General features: G+C 38.8%; 1 protein-coding gene across 1 annotated transcript in view; it reads right to left on the bottom strand.

The window, feature by feature from the left end:
• The window catches only part of LOC133270183 (atrial natriuretic peptide receptor 2-like), a 38,084-nt gene extending 25,957 nt beyond the window's left edge, over positions 1-12,127 (bottom strand). The window contains exons 1-7 of the mRNA XM_061455178.1: positions 12,027-12,127; positions 10,998-11,094; positions 8,209-8,341; positions 5,878-6,001; positions 3,870-3,974; positions 3,006-3,108; positions 1,314-1,459 (exon numbers count right to left, since the gene is read on the bottom strand). Of these exons, the coding sequence (XP_061311162.1) occupies positions 1,314-1,459; positions 3,006-3,108; positions 3,870-3,974; positions 5,878-6,001; positions 8,209-8,341; positions 10,998-11,094; positions 12,027-12,092 (774 nt within the window). The 5' untranslated portion in view covers positions 12,093-12,127. The remainder of the gene's footprint in view (positions 1-1,313; positions 1,460-3,005; positions 3,109-3,869; positions 3,975-5,877; positions 6,002-8,208; positions 8,342-10,997; positions 11,095-12,026) is intronic.
• Between the last annotated feature and the right edge of the window lie 8,650 nt (positions 12,128-20,777).

Raw genomic sequence — 20,777 nt, 5'->3', positions numbered from 1 at the left:
CAGGGAAGTTGTGAATGCTCCATCCCTGGCGGTGTTCAAAGCCAGGTTGGACAGATACTTGGGTGACATGGTTTAGTGGGAGGTGTTCCTGTCCATGGCAGGGGTGTTGGAACTAGATGATCTTAAGGTCCTTTCCAACCCTAACTATTCTATAATTCTATGATCCTATCTTACTGACCCTAACACTGTGCCCTGAAGGACACTTCTAGTGACTAGTCACTCTCACCAATTAGATGTGATACCATCTATCACTACTGTTTGGGTTTAGCCATCCAGCCAGCTTCTAATGCTGGAACTTTCTCCTGCTCATTCCCTCTCAGCATACTTGCCTAATTCAGGTACTTACTGCAACTGCAATAAAGATGGAAAGAGAAAGAATCCCTGAGGAAATAAGAGCCTATCAATTTACAGGACTCTTAAGCCAAACCCCAAATAAATTATCTGTTATTTACAAAGTCAATATAATGCTTCTACAACTGCCATACCCATCTGCTAAATCATAGAATCCTTGTTATGAAATTCAGAAATGTACTTTTTAAAAAGATGAAGACACTTAAGGAATGTAGATCCTCTTTCCCAGAAGCCCTGTGAAGTAATATGCCACAATACTATGCTGTATCCACATTATACAGACATTTTCAGTCAAAGAAATCCAAAACTACTTCTTCCATGTTCATACACTCCCCTGTCATTATCCCCTTTTTTACTCTCTTCATGAGTCTGTTATAATTGACAACTATCATGTAAAATTAATCAAATTGGTTCAGTTACACTAAGACCACCCACCTACTCCAAATTATTATTTCATTCCTATCTTTATTTCTTTTGAGAATAACCCAAGTCAAATGTTTTCCATTATAAATTGCATTTGGACTCTGAGTTTAATGGCCACTGGTGGAGTTAATCCCTTCATGAATTTATCTAATTTGTATTTGAATTCATTTATACTCCTGACTTCCATAAGGGTTTGAAGCAGCTGATTTCATAACAGAGTTTTATTCTGAGTGAAAAGTACTCTTACTTTACTAACACTTCTTAGTTCTCATGTGGTGAAAAACTTCTTTTTCCATTATATATCCATTCCACTGCTACATTCTTCAGTCTTCTCTCTCACAGGATGAAAATGCCTAGCCCATGGAATGAGCCTCCTCTCATAAAGAGGACAAAACCATTGTTTCTTTTCCTTCTGCTTTCTTCCATAGCCTACAGCTTCTGAATGCAGAAGAAAATCTATCCCTTTACAAAGAGGGAATGTCACTCTAACCAAAGAATAGAAGAAACAGGAAATAGGAGAGAAGAGAAAGAATACTTACCATGACTGTGAAAATGAAGCCTGTCAAGATTAAACATGTTGGTAAGGCAATTGCTATCCTAGCATCAGCAGACAGCGGGCATTCCCCACAGTCTACTGGGCAGGTAGAGCATCCTTCTTTTTCTTCACAAAAGTCATTTCCACAGACTGATTAGAAAAGAAAACACATATCTGAATATTCAAGGCAGTTTTATCCATCCATGATATTGTATTTAAACTAAAATACATGGTTCTTGAGCTGGGAAACCTCAGACTACTGGGAAGATTAAGTTTTGAAGAACCCAGAGATAGCACCCTAGCAGCTGAAAGAGTAATGTGAATTTTTAAAGTGATACAGGATCACTATGAACAGATTAATAATGACATGTTTTGTATGTAAATCACTTTATTACTACTCTGTTTCTCATTGCCCATCTGTTTTTTCTGAGACTTTAAGTTCCTCAAGCCAGGCATTGTCTTTTGTTTTCTTTGTACTTACTTCAGCCCTTGAGATCCCTTGAAGCCAGTGACCCTTCCTCAGCAGCAGCAGATGATGACAAGAGTACTGCAGAATGAAACCTTACAACCCATACTTCAAGGATTTATTTTTCTCCAAGGCCTTATGAAAATTACCAGCAGTATCAGATGAGATTTAAAACAAAAGCCCTAAATAACAAAACTCCTTCTCCTTCTCTCTGAATGGCGTTTCAATTTCACCTTTATGACTAAACTAATATCATGCTGTACTTCAGCCTTATGAGAGAAGCCAAAGGTATTATTCTGTCACTAGGTAATTTTTTTTTTTTTTTTTAAAGCCTCAACAAAGCAAAATCCACTGCTCACTGATAATTCTGCCTCTATCCATTTAATTCCAGTTGAATACCAGAATAGGTACAGAAATCACTTTCTGCCTTCAAGGTTAGAGCTGCATTTTTAAAATTTCTTTTCTGATAGATTACAAGTTTCCTGGAAAACTCAGCTTCAACTGTCTTGAAATGAATAGTAAATTTTATAGCTAAATGCTTCCATCCACATTGCAGTCACTTTGGTTCCTTTTTTTTCCATAATGTCAGGAAATATATTCTCAACCTTACAGAAGGGTGGCCAGGAAGAGGACTGTGATGACATTCCTATTTTAGCCAGTATTTTTCTTGAGGTTGTGTGTTTAATTTATTAAATAGAGTCCACTTTTTAACTTTTACATTATTAAGAGAGTTGTTATGGCTACTTCTGCTTCCCTGCATACAGCTAAACTAAAGTGAAATAAAGACATGCCTTTGGGAGCAACTGAATATTGTGAACAAGGGAACCAAGATGGGTTTCTATCTTTGCAATATGCTTAAGGCTAGTCTGCTACCCTTCAGATGAAAACTGTCCGGATCCTCACAACATACTAGCTGGAAGAATATTTTCACATCCCCATCAACTGTAGATGAGCCTTGTAGTACCTGAAGCTGTTGGTCGTAGTATTTGACTTGAGTTGTTTGACAAGATTGGTTTCCTACTGTTCTGGATTCATACACAGGTTAGAAGCTCACTTTTTCAGATGTTCATTGCTATGTGAAGAAAAATTTTAGGAAGACTTATGTGTAGCTTCAACGGCGGGGTATGGGCTAGGAGTCTGTTTTGCTCCTGGTAACCACACATGAGTGATAAAAGCATTGATATTTGCAGTCAGTAAGCAACTCCCTCACATCTTCATTTTATATCATACCTACTGCAGGAAGGACTGTGGTTTTCGCTTCCAGAGCAACTTGCATCCTCCCAACTCTGATGTGTGCAATAAGAGAAGTCACACCCACGTGAACTAAAACAACCTGCCAAATAAGTGAAAAAGCATCAAGCATCAAAACTTCACTTGCATACAGTAGGCTATTATAACAACTATCCATTTGTGGTGACTTGTGAAAGAAGTTGTGGCTGCCCCATCCCTGGAAGTGTCCAAGTCCAGGTTGGACAGGGCTTTGAGCAATCTTATCTAGTGCAAGGTGCTCCTGCCCAACTAGATAATCTTTGAGGTCCCTTCCAATCCAAACCATTCTGTGATTCTATGATAATATGTGCATTTTCTTTTTTTTCAGAATCAGGAAAGACAGGTATCCTTGACTAACGAGACAAACAGAAGCACGAGAGACAACTCCTGTGGGAAAGGCATGTCTGATTCCCCTGCTGGTATGTATTCTTTTAACCAAGCAGGTCTATCAGTCTATGCGCACTGCCATTATTCGCTTCCTTGTTGCTTCTATTGGGTAGAAGCCCCTTAATGACCATATTAACCTGCAACACAGTCCAGTTAGTAATGCAACATATTGTTAGTGTAGACCTTAAATGGACAGACTAGGCTGTTCTTTTCCCTCCCATCCCCATTACTTCTACTAACTACCTGAAGAGTAGTAGTCTATAAAGCTATTACTTCTGTCATTTGGCAATTGATACTATTCAGCCACATACATCATGTACAGATATAACACTGACAAACAGTGAGGCTGGGAACAAGTACATGAACAGCACTAAACTACTAGCAAGCTCTGAAAAGAGCAAAACATGTAAAATCTTGTATGCAATAAATGTACCTTACCTTAGCCGTCCAGTTTCTTTGGCTCATTTTGCCAGCTGTAGACAAAGTGTGAGTAAATATCTGGCCATCATCTGGGATCCACGGACCACATATTCCTCCTCGACCCTTTATCAAACATACTGGTCATGTCAGTGAACTGCAACACAATGAAAATCCTAGCTCCTCCTCTTTTCTTAAAATTACTTGTGTTCTCTAACAGCAACTAAAGCGATATTTTACAGCCAAATCTATTAAGATGCCAAAATGCAAGCAACAGTGTTATGTGATAAAAGATAAAAGCAACTGTTCCTATACTGAGTTAAAATCTCACAAATATTGTAATTTTTTTTTTAATAGATGAAGCAAAATATGGACCCAAATTTATCCACAGTAATTCTAGGAAGCTAATACACTTTTTCAGGATTTGATGTAGTAGAACCAGAATCATAACTCATTTTTAATATTTTTCTAAGGGGGTTTTATTGTGGTTTCGCCTTTTATACAGCAGCTTTAATTTTTTTTTCTTTAATGAGGAAGGAAGGCAACTCTTTTGTGCCTGATTGCAAACCATTTCTCAGTAAAGCATTTAAGGTGTAAACCTCTAGTAATTGCAACCAGAGAGCATTATTTTGGCTGTCTAAAGGTCTTGCACCTTTTTTTTTTTTTTTAATTTTTCTTTTTGTTTCTTCAGGCACTTCTTTCAATGCAATGTAAGACACAGATCAAATCAAAAGAAATGGTATTCATATTAACCAAGATACAACGTGTAAAAAGTTACAAAAGTGTAAAAAAAAAAACCAAAAAACCTCCTCTTGAATAATGGAAAAATATTGCTTTGAAGTGCATTGTTCATTTTATGCAATGAATAAGTCTTCATGACTTCAAGTCTTCTTGCTGCATGATAGCCAACCTGCTTAGCCTTCTTCTAAGCAGGAACTGAAATATTTACAGTATTACAAGGAACCAAGATGATGGATATTGGCTACATGTTTTCACCTTTTCCACACCTTAATCACAAGCAGAGCTAATTATAAAATTAAGGAATAATTGAAAGGTCAGCACAGTGATGGGGCATTGAAGTTCTTTACTACAGTTCTACACAAAGGTTTTGATGTGATGGTTCCAGCAGGGATTCTTCTTTTAAACCAAATTCCTGGTATCAGCTAAGGCTCCCAGGGAGTCATGAGTAAAACATCTCCCTAAGAAGGGACTGCCAAGAAGTAAGATGGAGCTCTTGTGGAAGCATTAAGCTTTCACACAGGACGGTACATGAAATAGCTGCAAGACACGTAGACTAGGTCTTCTAGTGCACCATTTTTGACCACAGAAAATGTATCAGACTGCCAAAAGGGAGATCAACTAGAAAGACTGGGCAACTGCATTGAAGGTGATTATACTGGGTTAGGGTTGTCAGAGTCAGAACTTTAATTTTTCATTCAGCGAAGAAGTTAAGAATGGATCCTACTTACACTGTATGAACAAATTTTGCTATCTTGTATTTGGATTCCTTCTTTGTTTTTTTTTTTTTCTCTTTTTTTTTTTTTTTTCTCTGATCTAACACAGAAAAACTATCCATCTCAGGACATGTGTATACAGGCTTCACAAGTCAGCCATACACACCGCATGAAATTTCAGTAACTCAAGCAAATCCTTCGGTTCAGGGTCCCTCTGCAAGCTTTAGAGACAGTAACAAATCCAACTGACAATTTGCCCTGCTTGCTTTAAAATTAAATGATCTCTCTTTCTCTACTGACTACACAAAGACCTGGGTCAAGTAATCTTAAGCAGATAAAACTGGCCCCACTATACATAATGAGAGATTCTGAATAGCGCCTTGCTCAAATATCTGTTTGCTTCGCAACCTCATAATGCAGATCAAAATATTCTAATCCTGACAGATATTCCCACAGTGGTTTTAGTGAACTACTGATTTGATCTAACTGTAATCACAGAAAGACTTCATGAACTTGAAATTGGTTATTACAATGATGTCTCATCCAGTAGCAAGAACAGAGCACATTATACTAACCATGAAGGTCAAAGGACAGGAGTGGATATTGGCGTGGTAGACACAGCAGTTCTCCCCATTTGCATCTTTCCAGCTGGCAGGACATTCATGCTCCTCACAGAACTCTTTTGCAGCAGTAGCATTACTTGCCAAGCAGCAGAGAGAGAGAGAAACTTTTACATTATTCCTCATTCCTCAGAACTGCAACAAGCATATTACAGCCTGTTCTTTATCCTGCACAGGAATAATAGCAGCAAAAATATATGCAATGACATAAACACTGTTACACCATTTCTTTCTCTTTTGTTTTGCTTCTGGTTGAAGCGTTCCTGGAGCCATGAAGATTGCTGTCCAACTGGACCACTGCATACTGCCAAGCAGTAGAGACTTCTGGCACATAGATGAGCAAGCAGGTAGCAACCTCCACTTGTCTCCTCAAATGACTTCATGACCAGATGGGGTCACTTGGCTTTGCCACAGCTGGCACAGAAGATAGCATTACTCTCTTACCACTATCAGAAATATGAGTCCCTGGTTATTTTCATTCTCAGTGCTGTCAATCATATAACTTCATCTGTGCTTGTGATTCATACATATTATTCAGTTCCAGTCTTTGCTCCAAAACCCAGACCACCACGGAAAATAATGATATTGGACAATAACATCAGATACAATTTGCCAAACCCAAAATTTAGAGCAAAAAGTGGACTTTAGGAATAGGCTGCTCTGCAAAACAAGGTAAGCCTTTTGTAACTTTATCCCTGAAAGAAAAATGTAGTTATCTGGAAATGTGTGATGCAACAATTCTTCCCATTGTTTCCTCAATTATTCTTTCAGTTGATTATTACCCCAATAAATTTGGCTTCAAAATAAAATAATTTTCTGCAAACATGGCTTACTTGGCCGATATAGCCAGGCTTAGTTGTAGGGTTTATATTTGAAACCTGAGGTAAGAAAATCTTTAAATCCCTGAGACATCCAAATGGATAAAATCCATTGGCCTTTGAGCCCATTTTGGCAGTTAAGAAAATACTTAGGCAAGTTGGTGCCTACTTCTATCATGTATTTGTCCTCACAGCTGCTTTCAGAAATCCACCCTGTATTATGTGTTTTTTAATCAATACCTTCATCATGGCTCTATCCAGTTATGCTGACACCCATATGTTAACTTATTAGCCTCAGCCATATTTGAGTGAGCCACTGTAAGCTAAGTAAGAGTCAACCAGACAACCTAGTTAAAATGAGGTGCAAAATTGATCCCCTTGAAAAATGCAGCACAGTTTTCTCTCTTTTCAAATATTTGCCCTCTGATATATATATATGCAAGAAATGTATAAGCACAAAAAGAGCAGAATTTTCTGAATTCCTAACTGATTTAAGGGAGTGGGTCTCCCTGGAAAGACTAAAAAACCAGATTAATTTCCAAACAGTGAAAAAAACCTGCTTTACGGTTAAGTTACAGGAACTACTACTAGCCATAAATTTCAGAAAATGTGATAAACAAGTTTTGCAAAACTCTGTAACCAGAGTACACAGACGATCAAAATACAGTATCAATTTTTTTTGCCATTGCAAATGGATTACAGGTCATCTTTCTACATGAAAAAAAATATCTCTGGATAACAGCTTCTACATCTGAACTTTGTGATGTGAACACAGACTGGCAAAGAAAAATGTGACATTTTCCATAAACATCTCTTACACTAACCAAGTACAGCACAGAAAATGGGGAAATGCAGTTGCAGCCTTTGTCCCAGACATTGCTGTATATGGGTGGAGAAATGCTATGTACAGGCAAAAGTGTAAAATCAGGGTGTATTACCCTTTCAGTGACTGGGAGCTGAACACATAAATATTCTGTATTTAACCTCTGTTGCATAGTTACCAACACAGTGTCTGAGTTGATCTATATAAGCTTTTGGATTGATTTCAGTCCTACAGAAATCAAAATAAGTTCATCACAAAATTCAGTGGATTCAGGATTGGGCCAGCCTCTTTCATATACATGCTGTGCACCTCAAACACACTTCTGATTAAAATAATACATAGTTAGTTTGGGACTTGTGCTTAAACTTCAGTTGTAAACTCTTTGTGGAGAGAAGGCAGCAAATGATGTTCAGAATTGCACTGAGACAGTAATGCAGATACAGGTTGATGTACCCTATCCAAGGTAAGCATGCCTTGATGGCTGCTCTGAGAGTAAAGCCATTGGCAAATAACTATAAGAGACCTCAAGAGATGCAAGGAATTAGCAAGGAGTCCCAGAGGTATATTCCAATTTGCTACTAAAAACGTATGCACAGAATCCTCATATACTCATGACCATGAAAGCATTCTTATAGGAGGTAATACCTGTGAGAAAGGATTCCATTTTGCACTGCATACTGAAAAAAGCTGTCTGATGCAAAGACTGCATAGGTCACGTTGAAGAATTCCCCACTCACAGTCTTTTCTGGAGGCCTTTGAACCCATGCCATCTCCAGGCCTAGAAAAAACATAATCATGGGCAAACATATTTGCTATACTTTTCTACTTTACAGATGCATACAAATGTTAAACTTTTTCTGCAGTGTCTAATGTCCCATTGCTTTTTATGAGCCCAAAACAATTATGCATTTTAGTAGCTGTATAGCTAAACACAAATACACATTAATTGAACACTTCTGACATTCACTTAGAAAAGATCAAACAACTGCAGAAATATGACAAAAAATATGGTTGTATTATCTAAAGTAGCTTTGCTCCCAGTATAGTTCAGTGCTACTTGTCCTGATATATTTGCTTTCTTCTTTCGTCAGGCAAGCCAACACTGCTCTTCATTCTTGGCGACATAATGAGGCACACCTTATTATAGAAGAAGAACAGCTAACTAGCACACATGAAATTCAGTCAAAATCCTTAACCTCATGAGACATGAATTACATATACTAATAATGATATATTTAAGAAAGCATTCTCATTTTATAACATTGTATCACATCTAGAACTGATGACTGGAAGGAATGCTACTCAGACATCTGTCATCTTCCATTTCCACACTCTTACTGGGAAAATTTATCCCAGCCATCTGTCTTGACTCTGAGACACTGTATTACCTGCTCTGAGCTGGAGAATGAATTTAGATAAGAGGTGGAGAAGTTTTTAATCCATATGTTAAACAATGCTATCAAAATCTTCCCTCTCCATCCACCTATCTCTTTCCATATTGTTGGATGAAGGTGTTAATTTGCACCACATCAGATTACTCACATCATGCAAGTTTGTAGCTCTCAGTTTGTCAGGAAGTTCTAAATCCCTTCTGCAGATGATGGGTAAACCTGACCTTCAAGAGATCCTACCTTTTTTTTTTTTGTTGTTGTTGTTGTTTTTCAATTATAAACTTTTATTACTCTGGAGTTGCTTTTACAAGGTATTCTTCACTTTCACTGTTACTGAAGCTGCAATTTTTTCCCTTAAACATAATTCCCTTTCAGATGTAAAGAAGCAAATTGTAAAATAACCTCTTGATTTCACATCTTCCTTGAAAAGTAAACACACATCATAAATGCTAATATTATGAGAGAAACTACAACATAAAAAAATATGAAAAATCATTTGCACTAAAGGCATGAGAGCTGTGCTTCAGAGAAGGTCAGCATAAATTTCAGTTAAATTACTTTCTACTTTCCTTGAAAGTTCTCACAAAGATAAACAAAACACTTCTTTCAATGACAGATACTCTCACATCTAGATGCTTTGAAGATCTTGTGTTAAATCCCCAGCAATGAGGCCACAGTATATTGGCAAATATACAAAGCTTTGCTTTTAGTAGTGCTCAGAATATGACAAGGAAGAACCACAGAGAAAGGCAGAATAGAGCTTGGAGTTCATTCTAAAGTTGGTGTTAAAGGGTACAGTCTAATTAAGCAACCTGCTCATATTAGTTTCCCTTATACTCAATTCACACTTTGATTATTCGTAAGAACAGCTGTTTTGATAAATAGTTGTTTCAGTGTCAGCAATAGTAAATTAATACAGGTATAAAAGTCCTAGCTGACAATCATGTAGATAGGTCTTGAATTTCACTTTTTCAACAAAATTCTTTGGAAAATGTTTAACTGCAATACTGAATTGAGAGTGTGACCCAACAGTTTATCGCCTGGAGTGTTTTACCAGTGTTACTTTCTCAGGGGTTCTAGTTTTTTAAAAAAACCCTATTGAAACACATTGTCTCTGGTCTTACCTTTTACAACATAAACAAAAGTGTTCCTTTACATCAGTTATTTATCAGTTACAGAGTCACAAACTCATAGAATAGTTGAAATTGAAAGACATATCTGGAAATCATCTGGCCTAACCCTGTGTTGCTCAAGGCAGGATCACCTAAAGCAGATTGCTCTAGATCTTGGGTTATGAAAATCTCTGTGAATGGAGAAACCGTAACTTTTCTGGGCAACCTGTTCTACTGTTTGATCACCTTACAGTCTAAAAGAGTCTTCTTATATTTAAATTCAATTTCTCATATCTCAGTTGCTCTTTAATTATTTTTCAATCTCAAACAATCCATTTCAACAGAAAAGAAAAAAATTACTCCATTTTTTATTATCTCATCATGTGAATTAATTTTTGAAACTGACTAAAAAAGTGGTTAAATGTATCAGAAGTTTTTTAAGTACTCACAGAACACAGTTTTGAGCAAGGTGGAAAAGCATGATGTATAGAATTGGTGATTCTGCTTCCTGGCTGGAGGGTTTAAACACAGTCCACTTTTGAACTGACACTGCAAAATGCCAGCAATGACTCAATAGAGTTTGCTGCAATGCAGAGTTGCCTGCCTGCTTTGTTTGGATTAAGTTGCATTTTATTTTCTAATGAGAAATCAAATGTTTTCAGTTTCTTTATGGGGGAAGGGATTCAGCTGTTGCTGTTACTTTTTCTTCTGGAACAAATGAATACTGGACAAATAATAGCTCTGAAGTGTATTTGGTTGTTTTCATTCACTTATTTCCCTAGCAAGACAGGCTGACACCGATTCAGATACTTTTCACCATGCATAACATTCCTCATGAGTCAAGTATGATTCCAAGTATTTCACTTTTGGGTTTTCAACCATTCCCTAGGCACAAGACGATCTTTCTTGAGCAGCTCCAGGACTCACTTACCTCCACAGTCCAGCATGTTATACTCATCTGGTTTTTCCAGGGGCCAACAGTCATAGTCTTTGTTATCTAAATCATGCCACCCCTCCACGGATATCACCTGCCAGAAAAAAAAGCATTTGAATAGACCCAAAAAAGTCAGTATGGAAATAGGGGAAGGATAAGTTCTACCTTCTAAGTTTACATTTCTTCCAAAGAAATCAAACAAATGCAGACACATAGCCTGGCATATTTTACTCTCTTCAACTTCTGGAGTAAAAAATGACAACTTTTTAGGGGTATACGAATGCAATATTATTTTGATCTATCCAGAAATTAGCCTTGAAGCAATGAGGGGACGTGATGAATCCTTCTCTTGCAAAAGGTTTTCTCTAAAAAACTATGTGGTTCTAGGATTTAGACTTTTTTTGTTTAAAATTTGTTAAAATGGCAACCCCTCTGCTCCAAAGTACTTAGTTTCTATTAATATTTTATACATAAAAAGCCATTTTTGTTATACCTTTAATAAAATAATAGAACTGTTAATTATATAAATGTTAAAATATATAATTATAGATAATATTCATATTGCATAAGCCTATTACAGGTAGAATATAGCATCAAAATAGATACAGATTGAACTGCAATAGTAACAAAATACATATTATACATTACAATAGATATATTAAACATATATTAAACTACACACTCCAGGGTATACATGAACAGAATAAAATGTTATGTTAATACACCCTGGTCATATTCCACCTTTAGTAAAAGAGAACAGTTTCTATTCATATACTCAGCTATGACTTTTCCATATATTATTGGAGGGTAATAATTTACTCGGTTATGCAATCACAGCATTCACGAAATAAGATGGAACTATACAACTCATTTTTTCAATATTACTCTTGTTTTCTACATTACTAAAGTAATATTCAACAAATGATAAAAATAGCTGTCTTACTGAAATAAGCCATATACAATTCTTTCCATATGAACAGACCACAGGAACAGGTTCTGGTAAGAGGATCTATATATTTTACCTACCAATAAACTCAGAAGGCTTCGGAGCCCTAAGGTTGGTGTTTTAACAGCTCCCATGCTTCCTAGCATGCACCCAGCTCACCAAGTCAGGGCTGCTTCGGATGTGCTGTTGCTACTGAATTAGATGCCCTTACCTAAGAATGGGGGTTGCTAGGCAAGCTGATCCTGGCAACTCCAGCTGCTGCAGCTGTTCTGCCTCCTCCTTCACTCTCCTCCCCTATCCCACTTCTTCTCACTGCCTGGTGGAAACTCAATCTCTGCTGAACCTTTCTGAAAAACCATCACTTGTTTTAGGGGCAGCCCTGCTCTCGGAACATTGAGGTTTGCGCCTCTGTCAGCTCAAAGCTGGAAAAGCAATGGAAGGATTTTATTTCACTGCCTTGTCGAACTTAGGCAGCATCTGACCCTTAGGTAGATGAATCAATACTGTGGAAATAACAGAGACACAGGTGGCCCTGGGGGTGGAGAGGTGTGTATGCTCCAAGGCAAGAAAATTTCACCTATGTAAGATAAACTGTAAGAATAGAGGTTGGACTAGGTGATCTCCTGAGGTTCCTTCTAACCCAAATTGTATTAGATCCTACAACGTCAGTTTCTCAGCCCCTGGAGGTGTAGGACAATTTCTTCTTGAGAAGCATGCCATTACATATACAGGTGAAACACTTCTGCCAAGCCATATTGGTATGATAAAGACATAGATGTGCCCACAACTATTTCTGTTTGCTGAAATCATTGCCAACACAGAACTTCAGTTGCGATTCAGCTTTCCTGAATATTTCCCTGTGTTTGGCTCTCAGCCCAAACTGACACAGGGAATCTTAATCAAAATGCTAGGACTTCACTATTTATTGCATAAAAATTGCATAAAAAAATACAGTGTGTGCCCAGTTCATTTTGAAAGGAGTTGTAGATCAATCAAAAAAATCTGTCTGGATTAACTCATAAGAGATATTTGTGTAAATCAATACTAACATTTTAGGCTGGAATTATGTTTGTAGTGAAATCCTAAACTTGATTTATGTTGCTTCTTCACTTGACCATTTCACCCAAATCATAGATTTCAATATATAGTATTTCCTCTGGCTATTTGGTAGAAAGAGAAATATCTGCTTAAAAGAACTCTTCATATATTAGCATCTTGGAGAGTTTTTGCTGGTGATTTGGTTTAGGATATCTTGTGCTTAATGAGGATTTTTCTGGCAGGGAAGCTAAGGATTACATCTTGATACACCCTACAGCAGCAAAAAGACTACCAGACTGATTCTATTTTTCTTTAATAGGATGGTCAAATATTCACATGATATTAATATCATGATTCAAAAACTGCAAAAAATCATATATTACTTTTATAGCTACTTGATACCACCAAGTTCAGAATTCCTGGAGAGCAGCAATGTACAAGAAACTGCTCTGGAAATCCTGAATTAAAGAAGTATGGGTTGGAATGGCTCATGATTTTCTCATTTAACAATCTACCTCAGCTATTTGAGAAGCACATTGTCACTTCTGCATTTAAGCACTGGAAATTATAAAAAGAAAACCAGTGAGAACTATTTTGTAATATAAATATGTGAACCTTAGTAAAAAGAAAGGATTGACAGGTTAGTGAGTAATACAGTCTTTAGGTCTACAACTCTTTTACGAAAACAGAAACAGATGTGAATAAAGTGAGATGGTCAAACTTATCTTTGCTTTACATTTTTTTTTCTCTTTGCAAGTTATATGCAATCACATAATTTTCATTAACAACATTGCATCATACTATGAATGAGGTTATTAACACAGTCAGACTCAAGTCAAGTGCAGATTAACTAAATTCTGCCTACTGACACTTGACTGGCTTAGTGCAATGACACAGTTCTTTGGCTTCTTCTCCTAGAAGGATCTCTTAGTCTATAAAAATAGGTAATTTCTACTGATTAAAATGTTTATCAAACAACTTTATGTTTACAGATTTTTTTTTGTTGTGTTTGTTGTGCTCAGATGCTCCCTTAAGCTACATCACTTCCATTTGGCTCATTAACTCATTAACAATTTCTAATATCAAACAGAGGGAAAATAAAGCTATTTTAACATTTAATGAGATGTAGATAATGGTAAAATCATGCATCTTGGTTAATGTTTTGATAATAGTCTTAAAAGTAAAATAAAAATATGCACTATTTTTACAACATAATTATTGCTGATATTACTGAATAAAATTTGCTAATTATATGCTTTCAAGTATTTTAGGAAAGTGACTTCCAGCAATAAACCAAAACAAAAATTGCTGTGATAAGGTCTTCAAATATCCTTAAAAATATTTATTTTTTTCTGGTATTCAAACTTTCCAGATGGTTCCTGTGATGATATAACAACTGAAGCTCAAACAGAGATTTTAAAACTGTTTCATCTTTAATTAGATTAACTTTTCTAGCTAGATACATATTTTCAACAAGAAACAATCTCAAAAAAATAATAACTAAGACTCATTTGACATTTCAGTATGATGGAATTACAAAGATAGTGTTTATTAGAACAGCGTTGTAATTTGTGAAATCAGTAGTTAAAAATTCAGTTCTTGAAATATAACTCTACTACAAAGACTATGTTGATCCTGAACATGTGTTAGCATCCTGCTCAATGCTACACCACTCCAGGCTCCTAGCCTGGAATATCTACCCTATTCTCATTTCATAGCGTTAGCTCTAATAAAAGGCATTTTAAATGGCACAGGGTCTGAGAGCCTTTCTTAACTGGAGCCAAAGAAAGAGGCCAGCAAAGCTTCTGATAAAAGCTTGCAGGGCTAGTCAGCAGGCATGGCCAGAGCACTCTGACACTTCCCTCTAGTGGCCTCATTGCAGAACAACGGCAGGCAGGCTCCCTGCTGTGTGCAGTTTGGTTGAAGGACAGCCTGCTGTTGATGCACCAGCTGCCACAAAAGAAGCACTTAGAAGCAGTGTAGCAGACAGCCTGCCGGATCTCTGGCTCTCACCTGGAAGTTTGGTGGCAGCAGTTGATAGTCTTCTACCCCTCCCCTTCCATGGATTAGCCTGGATTAGCAAGGTTAAAAAAAACAACATCTGATTTTATCCAGAATTTTTGGTAACTTAATTAAAAGACTAAACATTGCCATAAGTTTTGAGATAGATGAGTAGATTCAGAAGTACCCAGTGGCATCAGTTTGCTGGGATTGCTGAACAGGCAACAGCTGTGTATCTGGTGAAATGCTGGTGAGCAGCAAGCAAGCTCCTCAGCCTTGCACATACACCATTCCTTAATTTTGTAGTATCTCTCCATTTCACACACTCTCCCAGATACTGGAAGTTTAAGAGAGTTCCAAAGAAAGAGGCCTTGAGCTAAAAGAATGGTAATCATAAAACAAAACAGAAGTAATTAAGTATTTGTTACTAAAGATCAATCTTTGATGACAGTTGAATGCAACTACAGCAAAAGGGGGGGGGTACACAGTTTACACAAAGGAAAAGAGCTGAGAGGCAGTTGGTCTCAGTTTAACACAAAATAATTTTTAGTTTTCTGTTTAGGAAGAAACTGAGCAGAACATCACTGATGTTCTCAAATGTCTCCCATCTTCAGTCATCCCACACAGGCTGAAATGTTATGGGTATCTGCAGTGCTTAAGGACAGCAAGCTTGGCTGCTCTTAACATCTGCTGCAGAGGATCTGTGTGTCAGTGACAGATAGCAGCCAAGGGACATTTCTATTCTTACCTGCATCATTCTCCTAGGATCCACTGGTCATTCCATGGTTGTAGCAGCATTCAATTGAAATCTGCATTTTGCCTTAATGTTTTTTTTCTCTCCTCCTCACTTGTCATTGCTTGACTCATTTCTTTTTCCAGAATTTTTGAATGATTTTCTGCCCATATTTTTTTGCACATTGGCACTGCAAATTTGTGGACATTGCATTTTCCACCCCTTCTAAAGACACTCTCATAAGCCACAACTGCTTCCAAATTTCTAAGGTCTCACATAAACAGGAATTCCCAAGAAATACCAAGAGGTCACAAAGACAGGGGGTCTCTTGGCTATTGTAACTGAAGGATCATTTAGCCTTTTGGATCATCTCTTCGGAACAGGCCCAAATTGAAACAGAGGTCCAAACTATTTCCTTTTCCCAAGTCAAGATAATTTCTGCATATGTCAGGGTACTTAACCTGTTTTTAATAACCTTCAGTAGCGGAGCCTCTACCCCTTCCTTTGTGCTTCACTACACTTTCATGTTAGAGAATTTTCTCTGTGGTCCCACCAAATTCTATCTTGCTGTAATTTCAGTTCAGTACTTATCCCAGCCACACAGAGAACAGTCAGTATGTACTGTATAGTTGCTACATGCTTGAAGTCTTTACTAACACAAATGTATTCTCACATTTCTTCAGAGAGAAAAAGAACTATCCTAGTTTCAGCAACATTGTACAGGAATAAAGAGTGATAAAATGTATAAGTCTAAGCAGAACAGGTATTTCAACAGTAGGGTTGAACACTTTCTCCTTGGATCTTTGGATGTAAACAAGTGATTCCAAATGCAGCCCAGGATCATAATCATGAGACCACTCTCATACTGTAATTAAAATAATTGTCACATATCCAGAAAGTAAAAAAACTGTGTTTGTTTAACATCACAGACTTTATACTGATGGAGACTTTGTCTCAATGAGCTTTCTAAATCTGTTGATCAAGTGGAGTGAACTTGGTAAATGTCCTTTGGCACAAAGCCATTTTGCAGACTGTTTTGTGATTGGCTGGTTGTCAGAACCAGTCTTCTGGGAGAAGCCGAGGATTTTCAGATGCTACTGAACCTGAAAAGATTTTTCTGCCATTCAGGATTCTCTGGTTCTTTGGGTACACTATTTTCTCTGCTGAAGTCAGACATGCCTTCTGATGGAAAACACTGGGGAGCCAGCATCTTCTTTTCCTGTCACATTTAGCACACAGAGATCAACCTACCATTTGCACTGTAGCTTTGACACAAGGAACAGTGGCTCTAATGCTGGCAGGAAAAAGAGAAAGAAAGAAAACTAGTTTGAATTTGAAATCCAAATACCTGATGTGACTTATGTGTTGGGATAAAATAAGGTATCCTTTTGTAGTAGCATGCAACCATCATCTAATTTAAGGCTCAGCTTCACTTTCACTGAAATCTCTGGCACATGCCTTTGTTTTTTCCAATTACATGCTAGTCCCAGAATGGAGAACTTGAGAACACTCTGCGAAGACAAACATAGGCATAGTAAGTTAGTATTTATACAGAGGGTTTTTATTTTCATTTATTTCACTTTTGTATTGCCCCTGTATTGCCCAGGGCTACCAGCTAACAAGCTTTTTCTTCTGTCTTTTGATATCTTTCCTCCTTCAGACAGCACTGGAGAGGATATGCTTAATGCTTGAGCAGTCTGGTTAACAAGAAGCATGGTGTGTCAGTACAATTCTGCCATGAAGTATGTCATTGCTCTGCTCTGACAAATACTAGTTAGAAGTTGAGCTCTGTGTTCTCACTGTGCACTTCCCTCCAGACACCTCAATTCTGTTACAATAATCTTTCGTTTTCTAAAATTCTCAAAAGCATAAATAGCAGCCACAGGCCTGATGCCCACTGAATCTGCTCATGATTTAATGTCACTTACTCCTTGGAAAAACCTCCTCTGTTTTTTGTGCAAGTATTCCTACAGTGAGTAATAAAAGGAAACGCTCACAGTCTCAACAGAGATGCTACCAGGACCCTAAGCATACCGCTTTCTCCTGGAAGTTATGCTGTCTGGTTTCAGGGCCAACACTGATAGGGCAGCTACCCAGCAAAGTTGTATGAGGGAGAGCTGCCTGAGAAGCCCTTATAGGGGCTCTCCACTTTTCACCAGGAGCTGCTTTTACTGGGCAAGAACACTTGTATTCTGCCAGAGCTATGCTGCACTTATAACCATACCTGGCCAAGCAGCCTCTTGATCTGAATCCTGACCCTGATATATGGATTTGACTTCCTTGCTTGACTGTGGACTTGTCTCCTCTACAAATCGTCTACGTCTGCCTTCTGCAGGCACTGGGCTCTGTTTGGTATGACACTACCTTGCTGTCACCATGGATATCCCTGTCTTGTGGAGCACCCTGCTCTTGCTGTTCAGTGACAAGGACACCTCAGCTGTAATGCTGCAGTAAAATAAGAAGTAAATAAGCCACAAAGAAGAATTCTACCAGAAAGGAAAATGTAAATGTTTTGCTCAAAATCTCATGGATATACCTTTCTACACCATTTTTTAATAAACTCTTTCTAAATGCAAGTGTGGATTATTGTAAGGTTCTTACTCTTTATGAGCAAACAAGAAATAGTTTACAAATTCTATGCATAGTTAACTTCAAACACAGATGTTATCACTATCTTGGGATTTTCTGGGGTTTCTATAGTGTATATAAATGAACAGTATTATCACTGATTTAGTCTGATTTCCGGCAACACACCTACTTAAAAATATCTGCTTCAGACTGGCTGTAGTTTTAGAGACTTTTTAAATAATTTATACAGGCATTTTAGTTTCTTAACAATGACAGGTTTCACTTAATTCTTGACCAATGTCAATTGTTGCAGTCATTCATAATATAGAATCATAGAATAGTTAAGAGTTGGAAAGGACCTTAAGATCATCCAGTTTCAACCCCCCTGCCATGGTCAGGGACACCTCACACTAAACCATGTCACTCAAGGGTCTGTCCAACCTGGCTTTGAACACCGCCAGGGATGGAGCATTCACAGGCTCCCTGAGCAACCCATTCCAGTGCCTCACCAAATTACAGTAAAGAACTTCCTTCTTATATCCAATCCAAACTTCCCCTTTTTAAGTTTTTTTTTAACCTGTGACCCCTTGTCCTATCACTACAGTCCCTAATGAAGCACTTCTTCTCAGTGAGGGTGACGGAACACTGGAACAGGCTGCCCAGGGAGGTTGTGGAGTCTCCTTCCCTGGAGACATTCAAAACCCGCCTGGACACATTCCTGTGTAACCTTATCTAGGTATTCCTGCTCCGGCAGGGGGATTGGACTAGATGATCTTTCGAGGTCTCTTCCACTCTCTAGCATACTGTGATACTGTGATAAGATCCCTTCCCAGCATCCTTATAGGACCCCTTCAGGTACTGGAAGGCTGCTATGAGGTCTCCACGCAGCCTTGTCTTCTCCAGGCTGAACAGCTCCAACTTTTTCAGCCTGTCTGCATACGGGAGGTGCTTTAGTCCCCTGATCATCCTCGTGGCCCTTCTCTGGACTTGTTCCAACAGTTCCATGTCCTTTTTATGTTGAGGACACCAGAACTGCACACAATACTCCAAGTGAGGTCTCACGAGAGCAGAGCAGAGGGGCAGGATCACCTCCTTCGACCTGCTGGCCACGCTCCTTTTGATGCAGCCCAGGATACAGTTGGCTTTCTGGGCTGCAAGTGAACACTGCCAGCTCATGTTCATTTTCTCATCAACAAACATCCCCAAGTCCTTCTCTGCAGGGCTGCTCTGAATCTCTTCTCTGCCCAACCTGTAGCTGTGCCTGGGATTGCTCCTACCTAGGTGTTGGACCTTGCACTTGGCATGGTTAAACTTCATGAGGCTGGCATCAGCCCACCTCACAAGTGTTTCAAGGTCCCTCTGGGTGGCATTCCTTCCCTCCAGCATATCAACCAAACCACACAGCTTGGTGTCATCAGCAAACTTGCTGAGGGTGCACTCAATCCCACTGTCCATGTCACTGACAAAGATGTTAAACAAGACTGGTCCCAACACCGATCCCTGAAGGACACCACTCGTTACTGGTCTCCAGCCGGACACTGAGCCATTGACCACAACTCTTTGCGTGTGGCCATCCAGACAGTTCTTTATCCACCGAGTGGTCCACCTATCAAACTGATGTCTCTCCAATTTAGAGACAAGGATGTCATGTGGGACAGTGTCAAACGCTTGACACAAGTCCAGGTAGATGACATCAACTGCTCTGCCCCTGTCCATTAGTTCCATACCCCATCATAGAAGGCCACCAAATTGGTCAGGCAGGATTTCCCCTTAGTGAAGCCATGCTGGCTGTCACCAAGCACCTTGTTGTTTTTCATGTGCCTTAGCATGCCATCCAGGAGAATCTGCTCCAAGATTTTGCCAGGCACAGAGGTGAGACTGACTGGTCTGTAATTCCCTGGGTCATTGTCGTGGTTTAAACCCAGTCAGGTAATTTGTTCGCTCACTTCCCCCCCTTTCTTGCCCTCCCCCTGCTCTCGGAGGGACGGAGAGGAGAATCAAAAGAATGCAACTCCCACGGGTTGAGATAAGAACAGTTTAGTAACTAAGGTATAACACAAATCACTACTGCTACCACCAATGATAATAATGATAAAGGAAATAACAAGGGAAGAGAATACAACACCTCACCACCCGCTGACCGATAACTCGCCCCCCAAGCCCGACCAAGCTCCGACCGATACCTCCTCCAACCCTGCAGTCTCCCAGCCCTTCCGGCTAACTCCCAGTTACATCCTGGGCATGACGTGCTGTGGTATGGAATAGCTCTTTGGTCAGTTTGGGTCAGGTGTCCTGTCTCTGCTTCCTCCCGGCTTCCCCTCCTCCCTGGCAGAGCACGAGGCTCACAAAGTCCTTGGCCAAACCAAAACATCTCTATCAGCTCTGTTCCCGAGCCGAAAGTCAAAACACTGCACTGCACCAGCTACCAAGGAGGAGAAACATGACTGCTACTGCTGAACCCAGGACAGTCATCCATTTTCCCCTTCTTGAA

The sequence above is a fragment of the Pezoporus flaviventris genome, unplaced genomic scaffold, assembly GCF_033815535.1.
Source record: "Pezoporus flaviventris isolate CSIRO_AGI_PZ_B2104156 unplaced genomic scaffold, CSIRO_AGI_Pfla_v1 ptg000018l, whole genome shotgun sequence".
Taxonomy (NCBI): domain Eukaryota; kingdom Metazoa; phylum Chordata; class Aves; order Psittaciformes; family Psittacidae; genus Pezoporus; species Pezoporus flaviventris.
The sequence above is the reverse complement of the archived record's forward strand: the minus strand, read 5'-3'. Positions and strand labels throughout refer to the sequence as shown.